The sequence below is a fragment of the Ailuropoda melanoleuca genome, chromosome 2, assembly GCF_002007445.2.
Source record: "Ailuropoda melanoleuca isolate Jingjing chromosome 2, ASM200744v2, whole genome shotgun sequence".
Taxonomy (NCBI): domain Eukaryota; kingdom Metazoa; phylum Chordata; class Mammalia; order Carnivora; family Ursidae; genus Ailuropoda; species Ailuropoda melanoleuca.
In genome coordinates this window covers 56,784,194-56,803,490 of record NC_048219.1, presented here as the reverse complement: position 1 = coordinate 56,803,490, position 19,297 = coordinate 56,784,194, and the positions used below count along the sequence as shown (strand labels likewise).

General features: G+C 34.4%; 1 protein-coding gene across 2 annotated transcripts in view; it reads left to right on the top strand.

Annotated features, from left to right (window-relative positions):
* The window catches only part of COL24A1 (collagen type XXIV alpha 1 chain), a 380,233-nt gene that overhangs the window by 97,424 nt on the left and 263,512 nt on the right, over window positions 1-19,297 (top strand). For both annotated transcript variants that reach the window (XM_034653815.1, XM_034653814.1), the window contains exons 15-21: window positions 5,718-5,771; window positions 8,031-8,075; window positions 13,479-13,532; window positions 13,614-13,658; window positions 13,906-13,959; window positions 14,234-14,287; window positions 18,595-18,648. In XM_034653815.1, coding sequence (XP_034509706.1) covers window positions 5,718-5,771; window positions 8,031-8,075; window positions 13,479-13,532; window positions 13,614-13,658; window positions 13,906-13,959; window positions 14,234-14,287; window positions 18,595-18,648 — 360 coding nt within the window. The remainder of the gene's footprint in view (window positions 1-5,717; window positions 5,772-8,030; window positions 8,076-13,478; window positions 13,533-13,613; window positions 13,659-13,905; window positions 13,960-14,233; window positions 14,288-18,594; window positions 18,649-19,297) is intronic.

Genomic DNA, 19,297 nt, shown 5'->3' with positions numbered 1-19,297 from the left:
TGTAAATGTAGTCATTAGTATTTTATGGTTATATTGGTCCTCATACTTTCCTAATTATTTTATATGCAGGATTTTTCTAATTTCTTTGTAGAACTAGGAAAATAATCATTTTCTGGACTCCCTAAGCTCAAAGTTTTCCACTGTTTTAAGATATTTAGATATACTGCCAAGTTTAGAGCACAAATCTGTGCTCTAAAATATTAATACCACGCATTTATTCAGGCATACGAAGTCTAGAATAGTTCTTAGTATTTGATCGCTATTAAGTTTGATTAACAGTACCATTGTTAGACCCAGGCAAGAGAGAAACTTGATCTGGGCACTATATTTTGGGGAGCCTGTACATCACAAATTAAATAAAGTAAATATATATTAAAAATAAAACAAAGCAAAACAAAAACAAAACACATGAGTGCCCCTGTCACTCAGGATCCAGCAGTTAGCATTGATATAATATGGCCTATAATCCTAGACAACCACTCTTGTTACTATGTATTATCTATTGTTGTATAACAAGTTACTCCACGTTAGTGGCTTGAAACAACAATAAATATATATTATTTTTTCAGAGCTTTTGTGAGTTGGGAATTTGGGAATGCTTTATTTGGGTGGATCTAGCATTGGGTTTCCCATGAGGTTACAGTCAAGATTTTGGGCAAGACTACTGTCATCTGAGGGGTGCCTGGGTGGCGCAGTCGTTTAGCGTCTGCCTTCGGCTCAGGGCGTGATCCCAGCATTCCGGGATGGAGCCCCTCATCGGGCTCCTCCGCTGGGAGCTGGGAGCCTGCTTCTTCCTCTCCCACTCCCCCTGCTTGTGTTCCCTCTCTCGCTGGCTGTCTCTCTGTCAAATAAATAAATAAAATCTTAAAAAAAAAAAAAAAAGACTACTGTCATCTGAAGTCTTGACTGGGTTTAGAGGATCTGCGTTTAAGGGGCCTTACTTGCTGGCCGGCCAGTTTGGCGCTGGTTATGGGAAGGCCTCATTTCCTCTCCATAGGGACCTCTCCATGTGGCATCCAGAGTGTCTTCAGGACATGGTTTTGGCTTGCACCAGAGTGAAGTGGTCTATGAGAGCAAGGTAGAAGGCATAGTGCCCTTTACGACCTAACCTCTGAAGTTACACCGTACTTCGATATTCTGTTGGTCACATAGGCCAGCCATGATTCAAAATGGGAGGGAACTACACAAAGGCATTAATATCAGAAAGTGAGAATCATGGGGGTCCATCTTTGAGGCTGGCTATCACAATTTAATGTCTTCGGGCCTCAGAGAAATTCTCCATATGTGTGGCCTATAATCTCAGGTCTGAATGCCATGAAGCTTTGTAGGTGGTACAACTGCCAAAATTGGAGACAGAAATTCCTCAAGATTGTGGTGAGGATTTGGGCAGGAAGTAGAAGCAATTAAGTAAGAGCAAAGATAAATTAATTAACTTATCTAATTCTCCTTTCAGCATGAATGCAACAGAATCCTGTACATAGAAGTGCTATTTCCTGATCACGCAGACTTCTATTTTCTTCTTTCTCCTTGTGTTACAATTTATGGTTTCAGAGGTAATAGAATTAGTGCAGTCTTTGCAATAGCTGCACCTAGAGACTGAAATATTTTACATTATTAAGCAACTTATATTACTCCTAAATTTGCATTTCATAACTATAAACACAAAATTCATGAAGCATGAATTTTTCATTAGCAATTAGATGAATATGAAATGCTAGAATGATGAAGTTTTAAAATATAGATATTAGATTAAATTTTAAAAATTATAAATAAATATAAAATTTTAATTTAACTAATATCGATAGTAAATATACTTTGAAATAGGAAATAAAAAGCCATAGAAAGTCTTCAGAGGGGTGATCTATTTAAATTTTAAAATCTAGAAAAATGCTAGTACTTTCATATTAAATATTACCACTTAGTAAAATTTGCAAATAGAACTTTACACAATCTCTACCTAAGGATTTAATTACCAATTTTATTAGTTTTCTATCACTGCATAACAAATACCACAAACTTAGTGGCTTAAAACAACACCCATTTATTTTCTCACAGTTCTCCTGGGTCGGGAGTCCAGGTACTACTTAACTGGGTCTTCTGCTCAGGGTCACAAGGCTGTAGTCCAAGTAAATGTCTTCTGGCTGCATGATCTTCTGGAGGCTTGGCTTGGAAAGAGTTCACTTCCAGCTTCATTCAGTTTATGAGAAGACATAATTTCTTCAAGGCTGTAGAATTGAACGCCCTGGGCTTTTTGCTATCTCTTGGCTATAGGCCACCTTAGGTCCTATGGACTGTCCACAGTTCCTAGAGATCACTCATAATTCCCTGCATGTGGGCATCTCCAACCATAGCTGCTTACTTTATCAAGCTTACAAGGGAAGTTTTTAGCTCCAGGCTGCCAAGATGGAGTCTTATGTAGTATAACATAATCATATCAGAGATATCCCATCACCTATTCTATATTGTTTGTTAGAATAAGCAAATCATAGTCCCACCCTCAGTCAAAGGGTGGGTATCACACAAAAGCAAGAATAGCAAGAGGTCAGAATCATAGGAGGTCACCTGAAAGTCTATACTGATCCAACAGTGGAAATGAGCAAGAACGTTACTCATGAATTGAAGAGATCGAATGAAATCCCTGAGATGTCATATTCTTCATAAAATAAAATTTTATACCACATCAAAACAATTAAAATGTAAGAAAGAGAATTATGCACAATGCAGAAGAAACAGTGCACCTCTGGTTTGCCCATTAGTAGATGGTTATTAAATTGATCAAATTGGCAAATTGGGCAAGAAAGGCAAAAACTCAAGCTTCCCTATGGATGATAATCCTGGAAAATGGCTATTAAATCCTTTGGCAGTGTAAAGGTATTCCTAGGGAAGCACATTTTGATTTACATTGATGGTTATAATTTTCCACTAGGTAAATGTGAGAGAAAATTTGGCATTTTATTTTACAACAAATTCTTTCAAGTGAAGAAAGAAACTATAGAAACTATCTTTTGCATTCTAAGTTCAAAGGCAAAGTGTTTTGTCGCTATTGTTCCATGTTTCACAACCAGTATTTTAAGATCAGTTTTTGACAATGGAGATTCGTGGATGCAAACCTTTAGGCTCCTCATTAAAGGAATACAGAACCTCTCCTGCATTAAAAAAAAAAAAACATGCATGTAATTACTAGAAATGAAATAACAACTGATAAACAACAAACACATGACATCTTCAACAACATAAACCATTGGCATGATGTTTTTTAAAAGAAAATATATGTCCAGTGTGTAGCCAAATATAATGATGCTTTTTGTGGCATTAACTGTGCTATATTTCATTAAACAGGAAAGTATATCTAGATTTAATAGGAATTATTTCAGAAATTGATGATACAATGGTCAACATATAGGAAGGCTAAAAATAATAAATGATCTGTCTATACTAGAGAATTAAGAATGAAAAGAAATGTTTAATGGGTAGTAAAGTGAGAGGAGAAATAATACATTAAAAATTTTAAAGTAGATATTACTCAGTTTAACTAAATTGTTTCAGGGGCCAAGTCAAGTTAACAGCTAATATTTATTATAATGTTGAAGTACCAGAAGAATAGGATGTTGAAATTAATAAGTATTTTATTATTCATTATGCTAGTGCAGATTTTGTCATAAGTAGAGAATTGATCATAGTTCTCTCCCCTTTCCCCTTCTAGGGGGATAAAATCACTAGTTTTATGGAAAGCTGACCTGGAAAGCAGCTCCTCCTACTGGATGAGGATGGGGCCACTCAGTCCCAAATCTTCCAGGCAATCCTGAGTGAGTCCCCAAGGTTGTTTGCAGTAGTCCCTCTCTGCTCCTTGTTCAGACTGATTGTGTCTTCATTTTTTAAGAAAAACTGTTGAGATCTAATTCACATGCCATAAAATTTGCCCTTTTAAAATGTACAGTTCAGTGGTTATTACTATATTGACAGAGTTGTGTAGCTGTCACACTAATTTTAGAATATTTTCTTCACCCAGAAGGAAACCCTATACCCATTAGCAGTCACTGCCCATTCTCCCTGCAGCACCAACCCTAGGCAGCCACTAATCTGTTTTCTATGTCTCTGGATTTGCCTGTTCTGGACATTTCACATTAATGGAATCATGCAATATGTACCCCGTCTTTAATATTTCATTGAACTTTTTGAAAAACCTACTTATGATCCATCTAAAAAATCAATCATCTCTTACGTTTCAGATTTATTACAGAATTTTTCCTCCACTTTTTCCATTACCTGTACATCATAAATACTTTGAAATACCCTTATTAGCTCATACTGAATAGTATGATGTATTGCAGATATGTGAGCTTGTTGACAACAGAATTTGACTTCCAAGGACAATGAAAGCAAAACGCCTGCCTGAACTTCAACTGACTTTGAAGGGGGTATGGCTACAATATGTTGGACTACACAGATGGTTTTTGCATTATCTTCTGATTACAGAATAAGAAAAACTGCTTCTAGTATAAGTTAACTATGCCTTAGAAACTTCATACTGTTTTTTCCATTGCTAAACTATCTTTTAAATTTTGCCCGTTCATGTCTGTGCTAGCAAACCGGTGATTTTTGGCAGTCTATTAAATATGTGTTTAGTAACTGGTTTGCCTAAAAAAGGAGATTAGAAGACTCTAATAATGTACTTTTATTTCTATTAGTCTTATAAAAATTTTAAAAAGGAATATTATTAAAATGTTGTTAATGATAAATCTTGTAAACCATTTTGCAAAGCAGCTTTTAAAAAGTAAGCTTTAAAGTTGATAAACCTAGTGGCAAATCTTTAGAGAAGAATTTCAGTATACAAAGTAAGAGCAACTGAGTCATTGAGTTATTTTACAAAATATACAATAAGAAAGTGTGTTACTTACTATCCTTCATAGTTTTACAGTGTGGAATCCTGAGTAGGCATTTGGGAAGCTTGACTTTTAGTGGCACTGCATTTTATGGTTGCAGGATTTATGTGCATTATGGCTTTCCCCAATAACATAGTACTTAACTGATATTTGTTACATGTTTATCGTATCTTGAAATGATGAGCTAAAATATTCACTGTAGAATAGGAGAAAGAGCATTGACTCTGCATTCAGACTTCCTCCATTCAAATCTCAGTCCCACTCATGACTGGTGAGTGCAAGTGATTTAAGCTCTCTGTGCTTCAGTTTTCTTGTCTGCAAAGTGAGGTTATTAATATCCGTTGATTCGACTTGTTATGAAGATAAAATGAAGTAGTATGTATATAATAAAGTTTTTAAAGCCCTTACCACATGGCAAGTGTGCTAAGTACAGGCTTAAATAATATTAGCCATTTTATTCTGTGTGATGTGCGTCTAGGAATGGCATGAAATTGCAGAGATAACTAATGGATTGATCAGGCATGAATCTTTGTTATGTTCCCTCTCATTCAGTGATTCTTTATAGAGTGATGAACAAATGTATATTTTCTCCCACTTAGCTTTCTGTATATATTATGTGGCATGTAAAATCATTTTTGTAAAACATAGAAATATTGTACTGAACAAAATCAGTGAAGTATTACACAAAACAAAGACAAGTTTTTGTTGCACTACAATTTAGAGGTTAGGAAATAAATATTTCCTATTAGTCAATTCCTTATCAGAAAACACAACAAAAATGAAATCTTTATCCATGGTGGTTTTAACCGCATTTCTTCTTTTTCCCTGGGCCAGGGTTTTCCAGGTGACTTTGGAGACAGAGGCCCTGCTGGCCCTGATGGCAGTCCTGTGAGTACATTGTGATGGTCCAGCCTTGCGATTTGACATCACTCAGATGTCACAGCACCTGCACTTGCCATCCTCTATTATGACATTCAAATAAGCACGATTAGCCAGACAATTTTGATACCTCTGGGCACATTCCAATTTGCAAAGACAAAAATGTTATGAGTAAATTCTGTCTTGGGAGATAATAATTAAAATTAATCATTGTGACCAGGTTAAATATACCTGCTTACAAAAAATATTAGAAATATGTGATCATAATACTCATATGTTTTTGGGATGAGGGGGAAGACTTTCATGTACATGAAGGAATTAACAAGCCTCCTGTAAAAATTGTGCTCTTAGTGATTTCTCTTTTTTTTTTTTTTTAAGATTTTATTTATTTATTTGACAGAGATAGAGACAGCCAGTGAGAGAGGGAACAAGCAGGGGGAGTGGGAGAGGAAGAAGCAGGCTCATTAGCAGAGGAGCCTGATGTGGGGCTCGATCCCACAACACCGGGATCACGCCCTGAGCCGAAGGCAGACGCTTAACCGTTGTGCCACCCAGGCGCCCCCGTGATTTCTCTTTTTGACTCAAGTCTGTCATTGATCTGCTTAACTTTTGGGTATTTATTTCTAGAGAAGTCTTCTCCTTTGGGATTATTCAGCTATTATTTTCAGATTAGAGAGTTACTATTCTATAATTTAATTATATTATCAAAGGATGATGGATTGTTGTTTTTTTGACATTAGGTAGAAAAATTTTCTTTTTTTTTTTTTGCTCTCAAAAAATATCTATCAGCTCCCTCCAATCTATTCCATGCGTGCATTTTTTTAAATAAGATTTTAAGGTAAATTAGAGTCAATCACGAAATCTTTGTAGCCTAAATTAGGAATAGTTCCTATATTTAAATATAGGTAAATAACTAGCATTTATACTTAATGTGTTTGAAAATAGTTTCTTTTTTATTTATTTTTCTAAATTATGACTATTAGTTATTCAGTTAATTTAACCAAAGTTTTATTTGTTGTAAGTCTTGACAGATAAGAGTAGAACTGATTTCCAAATAAATTGTTAAAACCTGGATGATGTTTTAAGTAGAATGTTTACCATAGTTTTCTTGCCCTTGATTCTGGGGCAAGAGTACTTCAAGAGTAATAAAATTTAATAGCATTTATGTACTTGCATAACTACTGTGAAGTCATCTTATTTAATTTTTTGTCAGTTAAATAAACCTGAAGTTTGTTAGGGTTTAAATTTTTCTTTTTGAAATCTGCTCTTTATTTACAGATAATTCTTCTTGAAGAGCATTTTCAAGCTTTAATATCTTTAAAATTTAAGAATAAACTATTTTAGTTTACTGACTTATAATTCTCTATATTTTTTTATTGTACCTTATTTTCAAAACAGAACTTGAAATACAAAAAAAGAGTGGACCCGTTCTTGTATTTTGTATCATGTGAATAATGTAACACTGCCATGGAGTGGATTAGGAATTATCATAAAGACTATGATGACAGGTTCAAAAGACCACCACAAATCAACTGGAAAATTAATATTGATAATTTAAAATCTCATTTATTATATACATAATTAATGGTATTGGTAATTTCATACATTTGTGAGAAATTTTTCAAAACTTTTTATACAACGGTTTTCACTGTGATCTTTACAATGGTGAGAACAAATATTATTATTCCTTTATTTTTTTAAGTAGGCTCTATGCCCACTGTGGAGCCCAACATAGGGCTTGAACTCATGACCCTGAGATCAAGACCTGAGCTGTTATCAAAAGCTGGACACTTTAACTGACTGAGCCACTCAGGCACCCTCAAATGTTATTATTCCTATTTTATAAATGAGAAAACTGAAGTTTAGAGAATTTAAATATCGTACTCCAAGAGTGGGTAGTGTTTTAAACCATCTGAAAATGCTCTTCTAACTCTGTATGCTGACCACTTATCTTTTTATATAATGTATCGGTTGGTTATGTCCATAATGCTTACTACTTATAGGATTTACTTCCTTTATTAGATACATAAAAGACAGAGAACAATCTATATCCTAGGCTAGGTGGTACTCCTGGCATCCGAAAGCGTGGAGCCAAGGGCATTTTTGAAGAACATAAACTGCCATCAGAGATTTGCATTTCTTAGGGAGGATGCATGAAGGTAAAATCTGACATATCTTTTTTCTAGAAATGTTTGTTTTTGTCTTTAGAAAATACCTTTAGTAGTTTGTAATTGTATTTAACCAACTTTGTACATTTCTTTTACATAGGGACTTGTAGGTAGCATTGGTCCTCCAGGATTTCCAGGGCTTAGAGTGAGTATCAAGTATTATCATTCTTATAAAGTATTGTGTTTATATTTGTTAGATGCATTTCAAAATCTTTAGAAAAATGAGGTGTCTTAGTGTTATTGTTGGATGTCGGACTTGCTCAAATGTATTTTCCCACCAGATACACAAATTAGACCAGGAGTATGAATCAAAAAATTAAACTTCATGATGACCTAAAATAACAAATTTCTACAAATTTATGTGTACATATGTATTTATGTCTGTTTCATTAATAGATACTTAAGACTCCGTTTCTTCAAAAGTATGACATAGAACAGCCACTTCTCTCCTTTGAAATATTCTTTCATACCATCTGGCCTGGATAGATATAGATAGGTCTAAATATTGTACCATACCATATCATAGCACATGGTAACTGTAGATTTTATTTCTGGAATAAAATTGAATAAATGGTTGAGTAACATCCTGAACAATAGGTAGTAGTTACACTTCACTAATGCTGCTAAACATTTTTTAAAGATTATTTATTTATTTGAAATAGAGCATGCACAAGACGGGGGGGGCAGAGGGAGAGGGAGAAGGAGTAGCATACTCCCCACTGAGCAGGGAGCGCGACAACATAAGGCTTTATCCCAAGACCCCAAGATCATGATCTGAGCCAAAGCAGACACCCAACTGACTGAGCCATCCAGGCGCCGTACTGGTAAACATTTTAATACCTAATTTATTATACTAAAAATATAAGTGACTGTATTATTTGTCCACTTAATCATTTTTATTCAGTGAATTTAACTCCGAGTTTCCCTGGAGTTTCTAATGTAGGCAAAGTATAATTTAGTAAAAGCTATTCTGTGGAGACCAACACAATGCACTCCAGATATGTAGTTATCTGATAAATTTTAGATTATTCACGGAAGCAAACAGACAGCTACTTCTGCCATATCTTCATAAATATATTCTCTCAGTCAAGCTTATGGTTCATGACAGGGACATAAGTTGCAGATATTTTATATAAATTTAGAGCCATGTGCTTCAACAGCTGAGCTAAAGGCAAGATTCACATACTTTAATGAAATGTAAGAAGCCTAATGAAAATAGAATCTTAAAAGTAAAGTATGTATATATATAGAACTGATAAAAATAGGAAGTGACCATGGGCAGAGGTAAGATTTTCCCTAAAAATCAATTTAGAGCTTGCTTGTAATCCATGAAGCAGGTAATTAAGACTCCAGAGTTTTATGCCATAAATTATAACCACTTTTAGCCATAACCGTTTTTAGCTTCAACTTGAACACAGGTCTTTTGAGTTTAAATTTAATGTTTTTTCCCCACCTTAACTGCCCCAAGTCAGAAGGTGACAACTTGACCAAAGTAATACATCAAGAGTTCAATTATTGGATCTATGTTAAAAATCAGTATAACAAATTTTAACTTGCCTTTTGGGGCTGGCAAGAGTATAGAATTGAGAGTCAGAGAATTTATACAGACTGTTTTATACGTTTAAACTTTACTTTTACATGATATTAGCATACTAATAATAAAATTAGCAATAACAGTCTTTTTTAAAAAAGATTTACTTACTTTTTAGGGAAAGAGAGAGAGAGCATGGGGAGGGGCAGAGGAAAAGAAGCTCAAGCAGACTTCCTGCGGAACACAGAGCCCAAGGCTGGGCTCAACTCAGGTCTCGATCTCATGACCCTGAGATCATGACCTGAGCCAAAATTAAGAGTCCGATGCTTAACCAACTGAGCCACCCAGACACCCCAATAACAGCTCACTTTTATTTAGTATTTTCCATGTGCTAGTCAGTGCTAGGTCATTTAATTCTCAGAACAAGCCAAGACCACTCACTTTATGAGTGTTAGGCCCAGATTAGAAGCCAGGTGATCTAAACCAGAGCCCAAAATTCTACATGTGTGCTCTACCACCTCCTTAAAACTTATATTACCTTAAAATGTATGCCATTTATCTTATGAGATTTCTTTAGGCTTCATGAGAAGCTCTATGTGAAGGTGGAACCCAAAGGATCAATTTTTTTTTTTTCTAAGAACTTAGAATAGTTTTAAACCTGCAGGTGGTAGTCGGTGGCCTTAGCAATGGGGAGGAAAGGAAGCTGCCGAATGGAGTTGGATTCCAAAGACACTCTTTATGCATTCCTCATTTAACCTACCCTTCGATTAGCTCAGCAGCTTGTGCTATTATGCTGAAGTTTAAGACCAAAATTCTTAGCATGTGTAGACTGTTCTGGTTCTCATCTGCATCTTGAGACATATTTGTGCACTAGCAAAACTGTTTGTCCTCAGATATGGCCTTCGCACTTGTTTGTCTACCTGAAACACTTTACCTGTACTTTTCTACCTAGTAGTTAACTCTTACTCATTTTTCAACTCCAGGACTTAGCACAGTTCCAACACATAATAGTGCTTAGTAAAAATAACTGGTTTTGGTTTTGTTTTTGTTTTTTGTCCTTTCTCTTTCTCGATTTACCCTTTGGTTGATGGGAAGAGATTCTACAGAAAAGAAAATGGTGAATGATACTAACAGTCGTCTTTGTAATCCTCATCTCTACCCTGATCTAGATCGTACTTTATACTTTTCCAAAGTACTTCCACACATGTATCACATGTATCTCATTTGTCCCTCAAGTAGATAGAGCAGGTGTTACAACTTCCATTTTACATTTACTAAATTGTTAAAACAGGGTGAGCACCTAGTATGTATCAAATGCTGAGCTAGGCCTAAAAATACAAACAAGATCTCCGTTTTTGGCAACATTATTATCCAATGGCATAGAAGGAAAAATAGGTATATCGTACGATGTGATTGCTGCTCTAATGAACTAAAAAGCACTAGAAAGGAGGAACTTATGTTACCTTGAGAGAGGAGACTTCACAAAAGAGATATGTTTTAACTGTATCTTGAAGATTGTGCATGAGTGGAGTGGAGTAGATAGGAAAAGGGCTCTTTAAGCAGGAGAATGCCTGTTTAAATGAACAAAGAGGTGAAAAAAATGCGATGTTTGGGCAATGGGAAGAGGAGTAGTGGGATTGTAGCTTAGGAAGTGTGGGGGGATGGAAGTGAAATAGAAGGAGGTGATGATTTGAAGATAATTAGGAAAGATTTATATAGAAGCTTTATATTTCATAGTAAACAGTTTGCTCGCCCAGTGTACCTGCAAGCACACATCTGCTTGTTCCCTTATAGGAAGTATAGTTTCTGACAAGAGATGGTACAGCTTTCTCTAAATGAGTTTTTCCTTGCAACCGATGGTCATTTGCTTTCTTTATTAGTGATAGTGATTATTACCTGTGAGTGTGGTGGGTGTGGTTGGAAAGCCTAAAGAGAAACCCACAGTCTTCTCTGCAGTGTGCTCACTCATGTGAGCCCCAATTGGCTAGCGGCCGCTCATTTTATATGAGGAACCTATCCCTTGGATCTCTGTTTCTTTGACTCACTTTGACTCAAAAGTTCTTTATCGTTTCTGGATGTGTGGGAGGCTCTTCTGCCTTTGGTGCTGTATCCAGCCGCCCTCAGCTAAGCTGCCATGCATGGAAGTATTTCTCCTGTGGCTGCTCTGTCTTCTCGTGGAAGAGGAGCACGGTAAGCAGAGTGCTGAAGGCTTTCACATTATCCTTGTGGAACTGAAAACTGCCCTTAGCCTATCGCGGGTTACTTTGAGAAAGCTATAGTTTTTCAGGACTAGGATTTTCCACACAGTTTGTAATATACCACAAAATGTTTGCTATTTCTTGGAGGTTTCTATACCCATACTATTTTACTTTTTAATTCCCTATTTTACTAAATCTTTTATATCTTTACTATAATCTTTTATATCTTTGATATCTCTCAACACTATTTTGTGATAATTCTTTTAGAGTCACTAAAAAGTAAAACAGTAGATTGTGCATACAGAGTACATTCATCTGAAGAAACTAGTCTATGAACAGTGATTTATTTACTGAAACGAAGTTAATATAATTGCCTATAGAAAAAACCAACAGGATGACCAATGTTTGTTTATTTGTTTATAAGATTTTTTCCATACTTATGTAGATTATTGCTGCATAATTTCTAAACAGAAATGTTTATTGTATTTTTTGAAACTCTCATTATTTTTAAAGCTATGAACTTTGAATAAACTAGCCACTGTAATTATAAGAACAATTGTTTCCTACTGACAGAATTTGTCAGTGATATATGAATATTGTTTATTAAGTTGGAAAGTATTACTCTTTCCCTCTCACAGTCTCATATATTTCAGGATTAAACATGTTGGAAATAATTTATCTCAGTTATATTTCACAGACTTTAGGACTCACGCAAAAGCAAAGAGCTCATATTTTCCATTCTGAAATTTGTATTATATGAAGGTAGACTATTAGCAATGTTCTGTTATGTTGGGAGATAGAGTTCTTGAAATCACTGTTTAAAAAAAAAGTTTTTTTTTTTACTGACGTATCATTAACATATGGTGTTATATTAGTTTCAAGTGTACAGTAAAATCATTCAATAGTTCTGTGCATTAATCAGTGCTCATCACAGTAAGTGTACTCTTAATCCCGTTTATCTATTTCAGCCATCCCACCACCAACTTCCCTTCTAGCAACCACCAGTTTGTTCTCTGTATTTAAGAGGGTGGTTTTTTGTTTGTCTTTTTTCTTCATTTATTTTGTTTTTTAAATTATATATATGAATGAAATAATATGGTATTTGTCTTTCTCTGTTTATCTTACTTAGCATTTTAACCTCTAGGTCCATCCATGTTGTTGCAAGTGGCAAGATCTGTGTCTATTTCATCTTTATTTCCTCCACACAACTAATGTTAAATGATGAATTTAACAAATGTTAAATGATGATTGAATGCCAGAAGCCCAGAAGAGTAGAGTCTTTTGTTCAGTACTCAGTTTATCTCTGAAATTATGGTAAATTTTATCACTCTGCAAATTTCAAATCACAAAATGAAATCACTGAAATGCTTGGACCATAGTAAGTGCCCAATAAATAATTCCTCAATAAATGGATGAAATAAAAATATATATGATGATCAAATGAAATATTTATTGAATACTTCCTGGGAATGTGGCACTAAAATATTTCCCTTATCTTCAAGATATTATCTAGTTAGAGAAATATTTCAAGATGAATGTCATGGTCAGTTAAACATTATATGAACTAAAGGAAGGGGAGGATCCTGGTGGACTAGATGGGTATGAGTAGGCTTCAGGGAGTAGGATGACCTCGCTAAAGTTTCAAACATTGGTATGATTTATAAATGTGGAGAGGAAAAGAAGTTGTGGAAGAACAAGGCACATGTGGGAGTTTAGTGAGATGAATTGTTCTGGGTTAGTTAATAAATTAATTTTACCATATTCTCTTTCCAATCCTAGAGGATGCTTAATGATGCCTTTCTGTCTAATTGCTTTTCAGGGCAGTATTGGCCCTATTGGACCATTTGGACCTTCTGGAATTCCTGGCCCAATGGTATGTCTCGATTTGCATAATGAATATTTCCCTTTAATTTCTCTATGATGTCACAAAATATCACTTTTTTTTTTTTTTTAGGGTCTTTCCGGGAATAAGGGCCTACCTGGAATCAAAGGTGATAAGGTGATTTAAATATTTACATTATCATAGAGCTGATTTCTTATCACATTAATTTTTTCTTTTTAGTCAATACAACTTATAAAATATTTTGTTTTTATATATGGGATCTAATCTGTGCTGTTAATTACACAATTTTAATCAGAAGTAGGAAAAATAGAGAAACTATTCTTCTATAATTAATATTTACTTTCTTATAATATTGCCATGTTTGTGTTGCTTAAGTGTCTTTGTATGAAATTGTGCCCTCTAGGGTGAACAAGGCATTACAGGAGAGCCAGGAGAACCAGGGTATCCTGGAGACAAGGTAACTTTTTTTTTTTTTTTTGCCATTAAGTTTATATAAATACAAAAAATTCAGTGAAAAAATATAAATTCTTTAAAAAAAAAAGGAGTAATGATTATTTTAACCATGTAGTTTGTTAAGATAGGGTATCAATATGGTTTTACATGTCTTGTTCGAAATGGTTTTCTCAAAGTTTTGAGATTCACTCCAAGAATTTTTTAAGTAGCTTGTATATAGAGGCATAGCTGCTTTTGTGGTATAATAGCTTTCATCTTCTATTATTCTCTTCTTGTAGGGTTCTGTTGGTGTTCCAGGACAGCCAGGGATGAGAGGAAAGCCAGGACCTTCAGTAGGTTTGAACTTTTGCTTTGCTCTTCCCCATCAATGAAGGGGAGTCTTGACACTTGTTGGTATGAGTAGAATATAAGAAGTAGGAGATAAGCCTACCAGTCTGGCATTTTTTTCTTTTCAGTTTTAGGATACAGCTAGTCCTTCAAGTTTTTACCTTACATTCCATAGAATATTGGACCTCATCCTTCCTGTCCCCCACCTCATTCCAGGCCAAAACCAAATTTCTGTGAGCCCTAAATATCTTGTTTGATCTGTTATGAATAGTATTTAAAGTGAACAATGGACATTTAAGACAAAAAAATACAAAGCATTGTAAATAATATTTTAATTTTTCCCAACTATCTTTCAGTCCAGTATATTTCATTATAGAAATATTGTAAAGAAAAGATAGCATGTCACATGCTGTGGGCACAAATATACTAGTTCTTTGTCTTTTTTTTAACCTTTGGGCATCAATTAGTTGGGAAAAAAAAGAATACCTTATATTGTAGTTAACATGAAACCCAACTCAAACTAAAATTACTGAATAAAATCATTTAAATAATGGTTAAAACATGACTTGACAGGATGTCTGTATATATTAAAAGTCATAATAATTATTATAGCTAAGATTTACTGAGTGTTTACAAAGTACCAGTCAATATTCTAAGGTCTGTACCTCTAATTTAATCTTTTTACAAAAATCATATGAAGTTGGTACTGTTATTAATCTTATTTTACAGCTTAGGGAAACTGAGGCGTAGAGTTAAATAACTTGCCCAAGTTTCCAGAGTTAGTTGCTGGCCACCTGGGAAAACCTATGTAACCATATGTCAGAGCTCGCGTACTTAGCCACTGTGCCATACTGTTTTAGGATTTAACATTTTAAGATTGTTTTAAGATTTTTTAATATTTATCACAACTCTATGAAGGTGCAGGTGATTGTAGGTAGAAAAAATTAGATGGAAAATTATAATCTATTAATATAACATTAAAATAAACATTTTAAAAAGAGTGTCATTCCCTGAGAACTGTGTTTCCTCTGACTCCCTCCTCCCATCTCAGGCTTGTTTATTTTTTGTCAGAGGAAGCAGCATTAAGTCACAGTACTTTATATACCTCGTTCTGTATGACTTCTAACAGTGACAACATTTCATATACATCTCTCAGAAATTATTTATTCCAAAGAAAAATTTTCTGTATCTTTTCGTCAAGTGATATGCTGGTGGTGAGCTTCACTCTTACTAGTTTTTTCCCCTAGACTCAGAGTAAACCTGGTCAGCCATGTACCCAGACTCTCAGAAATTCCAAAGTGTGTGAATAAGGGACATAAAAATAGATCATGAAGCTAACAGAAAGCTTCTGTTTTTCAAGGATGATTCTAATCACATAACAGGAACTTACAATATCTGCGGTGGTTGGCAAAATAAGACCCTAAACTGCTTATACCCTTGATTGTTCATAATGTGAGGGTTTTCTGACTTGCAAAAATAATAAAAGGAGTGGGTGCAACACATTTTTCTAAGGCCAATACTAAGTAATAAATGGTATCTTCTGTAATGCTTTGCAATTAATTACTGGAGAAAACTAAAGTCAGATATCATGATTACACAAAGTAAACCTTTTTAATGTCTCCCTTACTTTTTGATCCAGTTTATATTGATGACATGTTTATTGTGAGGCAGGGGGATTTACTGCTCTGAGAAACAGAGACTTAGATTTTAGTCCCAACCCTGACACTGACTTGTTATGACCTTGAACATTTAACCACTGTGATATTCAGTTACTTGTTTAGACTGAGAGTCAGGCTCTTCTCATATGTAAGGTTCCTTGCAAATCTGTGACTCTTTAGTTTCCTCTCTCAGTGATAGTGTTTACCAGTATTTCTCTAGTCTAAGCTGAAGAAAAGGTGGAGAGCCTGTTTCCCTTTAACACATTGTCTTAAAACCCTTAATATTATTTTTTTCCTGAACTAAATCACCAGAACCAACTCTAATGTGTTTTTTTAGGGCTGTGATGCAGGGAGCATTAAGATGAGAAGAGTGAGGCTTTTACTAACTCATTTTGTACCTTTCTATATTTTTCTAATAAAAAACACATTTTTAATGTCAGCAGGGATTTCTTTGGTAGGAGATAGTTGACCCTCTTTTGTTTGTTTTATCGAAACTTTAAAAAATGTATCCATCAGACTGAAGATAGGCTAGAGACTTATGAATTAATATTTGTGAAAGCCTTTAGTCCCTCACTTTATTTATCACTTGTTTGTGTCTTATAAATAGAAAAAAATTGTAGAGGTTTGACCCGGAAACCTTCCCTAGTTTTGGAAGGAGACACCTGTTCAATGAAAAATTGCTTGCATTGAATCTGTTATATTAAAAAGAAATTGTACAAGTTAGTGCCTATCTAAATCATTTATTTACTATCATGAAAAAGAATGTCAAAGTCATAAGGATTGCTTTCTTATTTTATTTCTCCTACTTTTGGCTTTCTGTTTTCTAAGATGCTGGCATTAGTGATATTTTTTTCCCAAATGAATCTAAGTTGTAACATGAAAGAATACTTACAAGATAAAAGAAAGAATGTCGTAAATCAGGACATTTTGGAATTAGGGACTCTTTTGCTCTGGAAGCATCTAAAAACCAGAGACAGTTACAATCAGAAGCAGTTAAGAAATATTCTTTCCCTAAAACAAAGAAGACAAAGACAATTATTATGTCTTTCCATATTTTTAACTAGAAGGTGTTGTCAGTTAGAGAGGTTTACTTAATCATTACTTCATTGTCTAAAACTTACCTGAAAAGTCAGTTTTTATAGAGGACACTTGGCATTCAAGGAAACTTTCAGTTGAAGTTTTTCAAAATGAAGATTTATTCTGAAGAAGGAAGTTTTTCCAAAATTTGTGTTTTTAAGTATCTGGTTGTCAATTAACTTTTCCGAAAACAAAGACCTAGAGTATCCTATTTTTTCCTCAAAGCTAATTTAGCTTCTCATTTGTTTTTTGCCACCAGAGGTCTCCAGTGAGAGCCCCATCTTTATCTCTTTAAGAGAAGTAACTTGCCATTTTAATTCAAGACTCCTCTAGATACTGATTATGATGAATTATGACTTTATTTAGAAGAACTTAAATCAAGTTTTATATAATGGTTCATTACTTTTCTCTAGATTTGATTGCAGTAGTTCTATTTTGTATTGTTTTATATCCAAATACCCAGATACTTAAGTGCTGTATGAGAATGGCTTTAGTGCTTATGGAAAACAGTGCTTTACTTCTTGAAGCTTGGATAGGCATATATTATTTCTTGTAATTTTATGTCATCTGAGACCTATTAGGTCAAATTTGAAACTCACGTAGAAATTTAATATGACAGAAATAATGAATTCATTAGTTTTTTCTTATGAAAACAAAGGTATCAGACTACTGTCTCCTTTTCTCTCTTGAGAACAATGCCAGCCTTCTCTAGTTGCAGGCTTTATAACCACTTTTCTCTCCTCTGAACTTCCTCTCCAGCCCTGATTTCACATGGTTAATCCAGGTGTCAGAAAATGGCTTCAGAAATATTGACAACAAATCCTCAACATTTTAATATAATGATGAAAACAATCTAGGAATTATAGGTACCCAGGGGAGGACAAAGGATATAAAGGGAAAGATTAATGGTTATAAAACTGGTTAACATTTATTGCCAGGCACTGTGCTAAACTAAGCACCTTAAATATATTGTCTTCTTTAATCCTCACAATTACCCTGTAACAATGTCAGTAGTTGTTATAATTATTATTCCTATTTTATTGTTAAGAAAACTGAGCCTAAGAGAGAGATTAAGCAGCAGGGATTTAAATCCAGATGATTCTTAGTTACTAAATCAGGCCCCTTGTAGTATCAAGGGAGAGAAGAATTTTCGGGGACAGTCCTGGACTCTGGTTTTTTATGAAAGCAGTTCCTCATCTAGAGTCCCCTACCTTGTTGAGTCAAATTATTGCCTTATCTCTGGCTAACCTACACATACACATAATATTTATTTTCTTGATTTGAGCACTTAACTCAATTTTTTGTATCTCCAGCACTTAGGAGTAAATATATATTACATTCATACACATTTTATTTAAGTTTTCCACAGTGATGATGTTTACAAATTAAGTCTTTCTGAATGGTGGTTACAATTTTGTTTGACATAATATATTGAGTGTTGTTTGCTGAAAAGCCTTTATATATCATACATTGAGGCATCATACATTGAGTTCTGTTTGCTTATCATATGTCTGTTTCTGTTTTAAATTGCATTTATCAGATTAATACTTATATTTTTATCCCCACCCCCATTTTAGGGCCAGATGGGTGACCCAGGACCCCAAGGACCAGGTGGCCCTCCAGGACCAGAGGTAAAATGTTGGTTGGAAGATAATAAATTGAAACAAAAGTTGTAGAAATTAAACTTGATTGTAAAACACATTTTTACATAACAGGCTTAAGAAAGATTCTTGTTAAAGTTCACATCTTTGTAAATAGTTTGAACTAAATTTTTTTCTCCTCCATCAAAAGGTATGCAACAGTGATCACAAGGAACCAGAAAGGTATTAGCCCCGTTATAGTACTGATTAGATCACAGCTGATTTATTTGTTTGGCACAACAATTAATAACACATACTTGGGGCATGAAATCAAAATTCAGGATAAACTCCACTGCATTTTTAATACAAAATTCTTCCAATGTTTGCTGTATGCATATATCATTTGGATCTCATATTCTAGAATAAATACAATTAAGTCTGTAGTACATATGTCAAGTTTGCTTGTTGACTCTTTGAAATTTGACTTTGGCTGAATACTTGATGTAGAGTGTCTTTTTTCTTTTTCCTGCATGTTCACATAGAAGACAAGCATCTAACATGAAACATTTGAGTTTTTTACAAATCATTTTATGAGTCAAAGATATGTACCACATGGAGATAAAGCTTCTGAAGCTCACTTTAGTTCAGAAATATAAGCCAAAAAATATATGTACATGCACGTATAAATACACATACATAT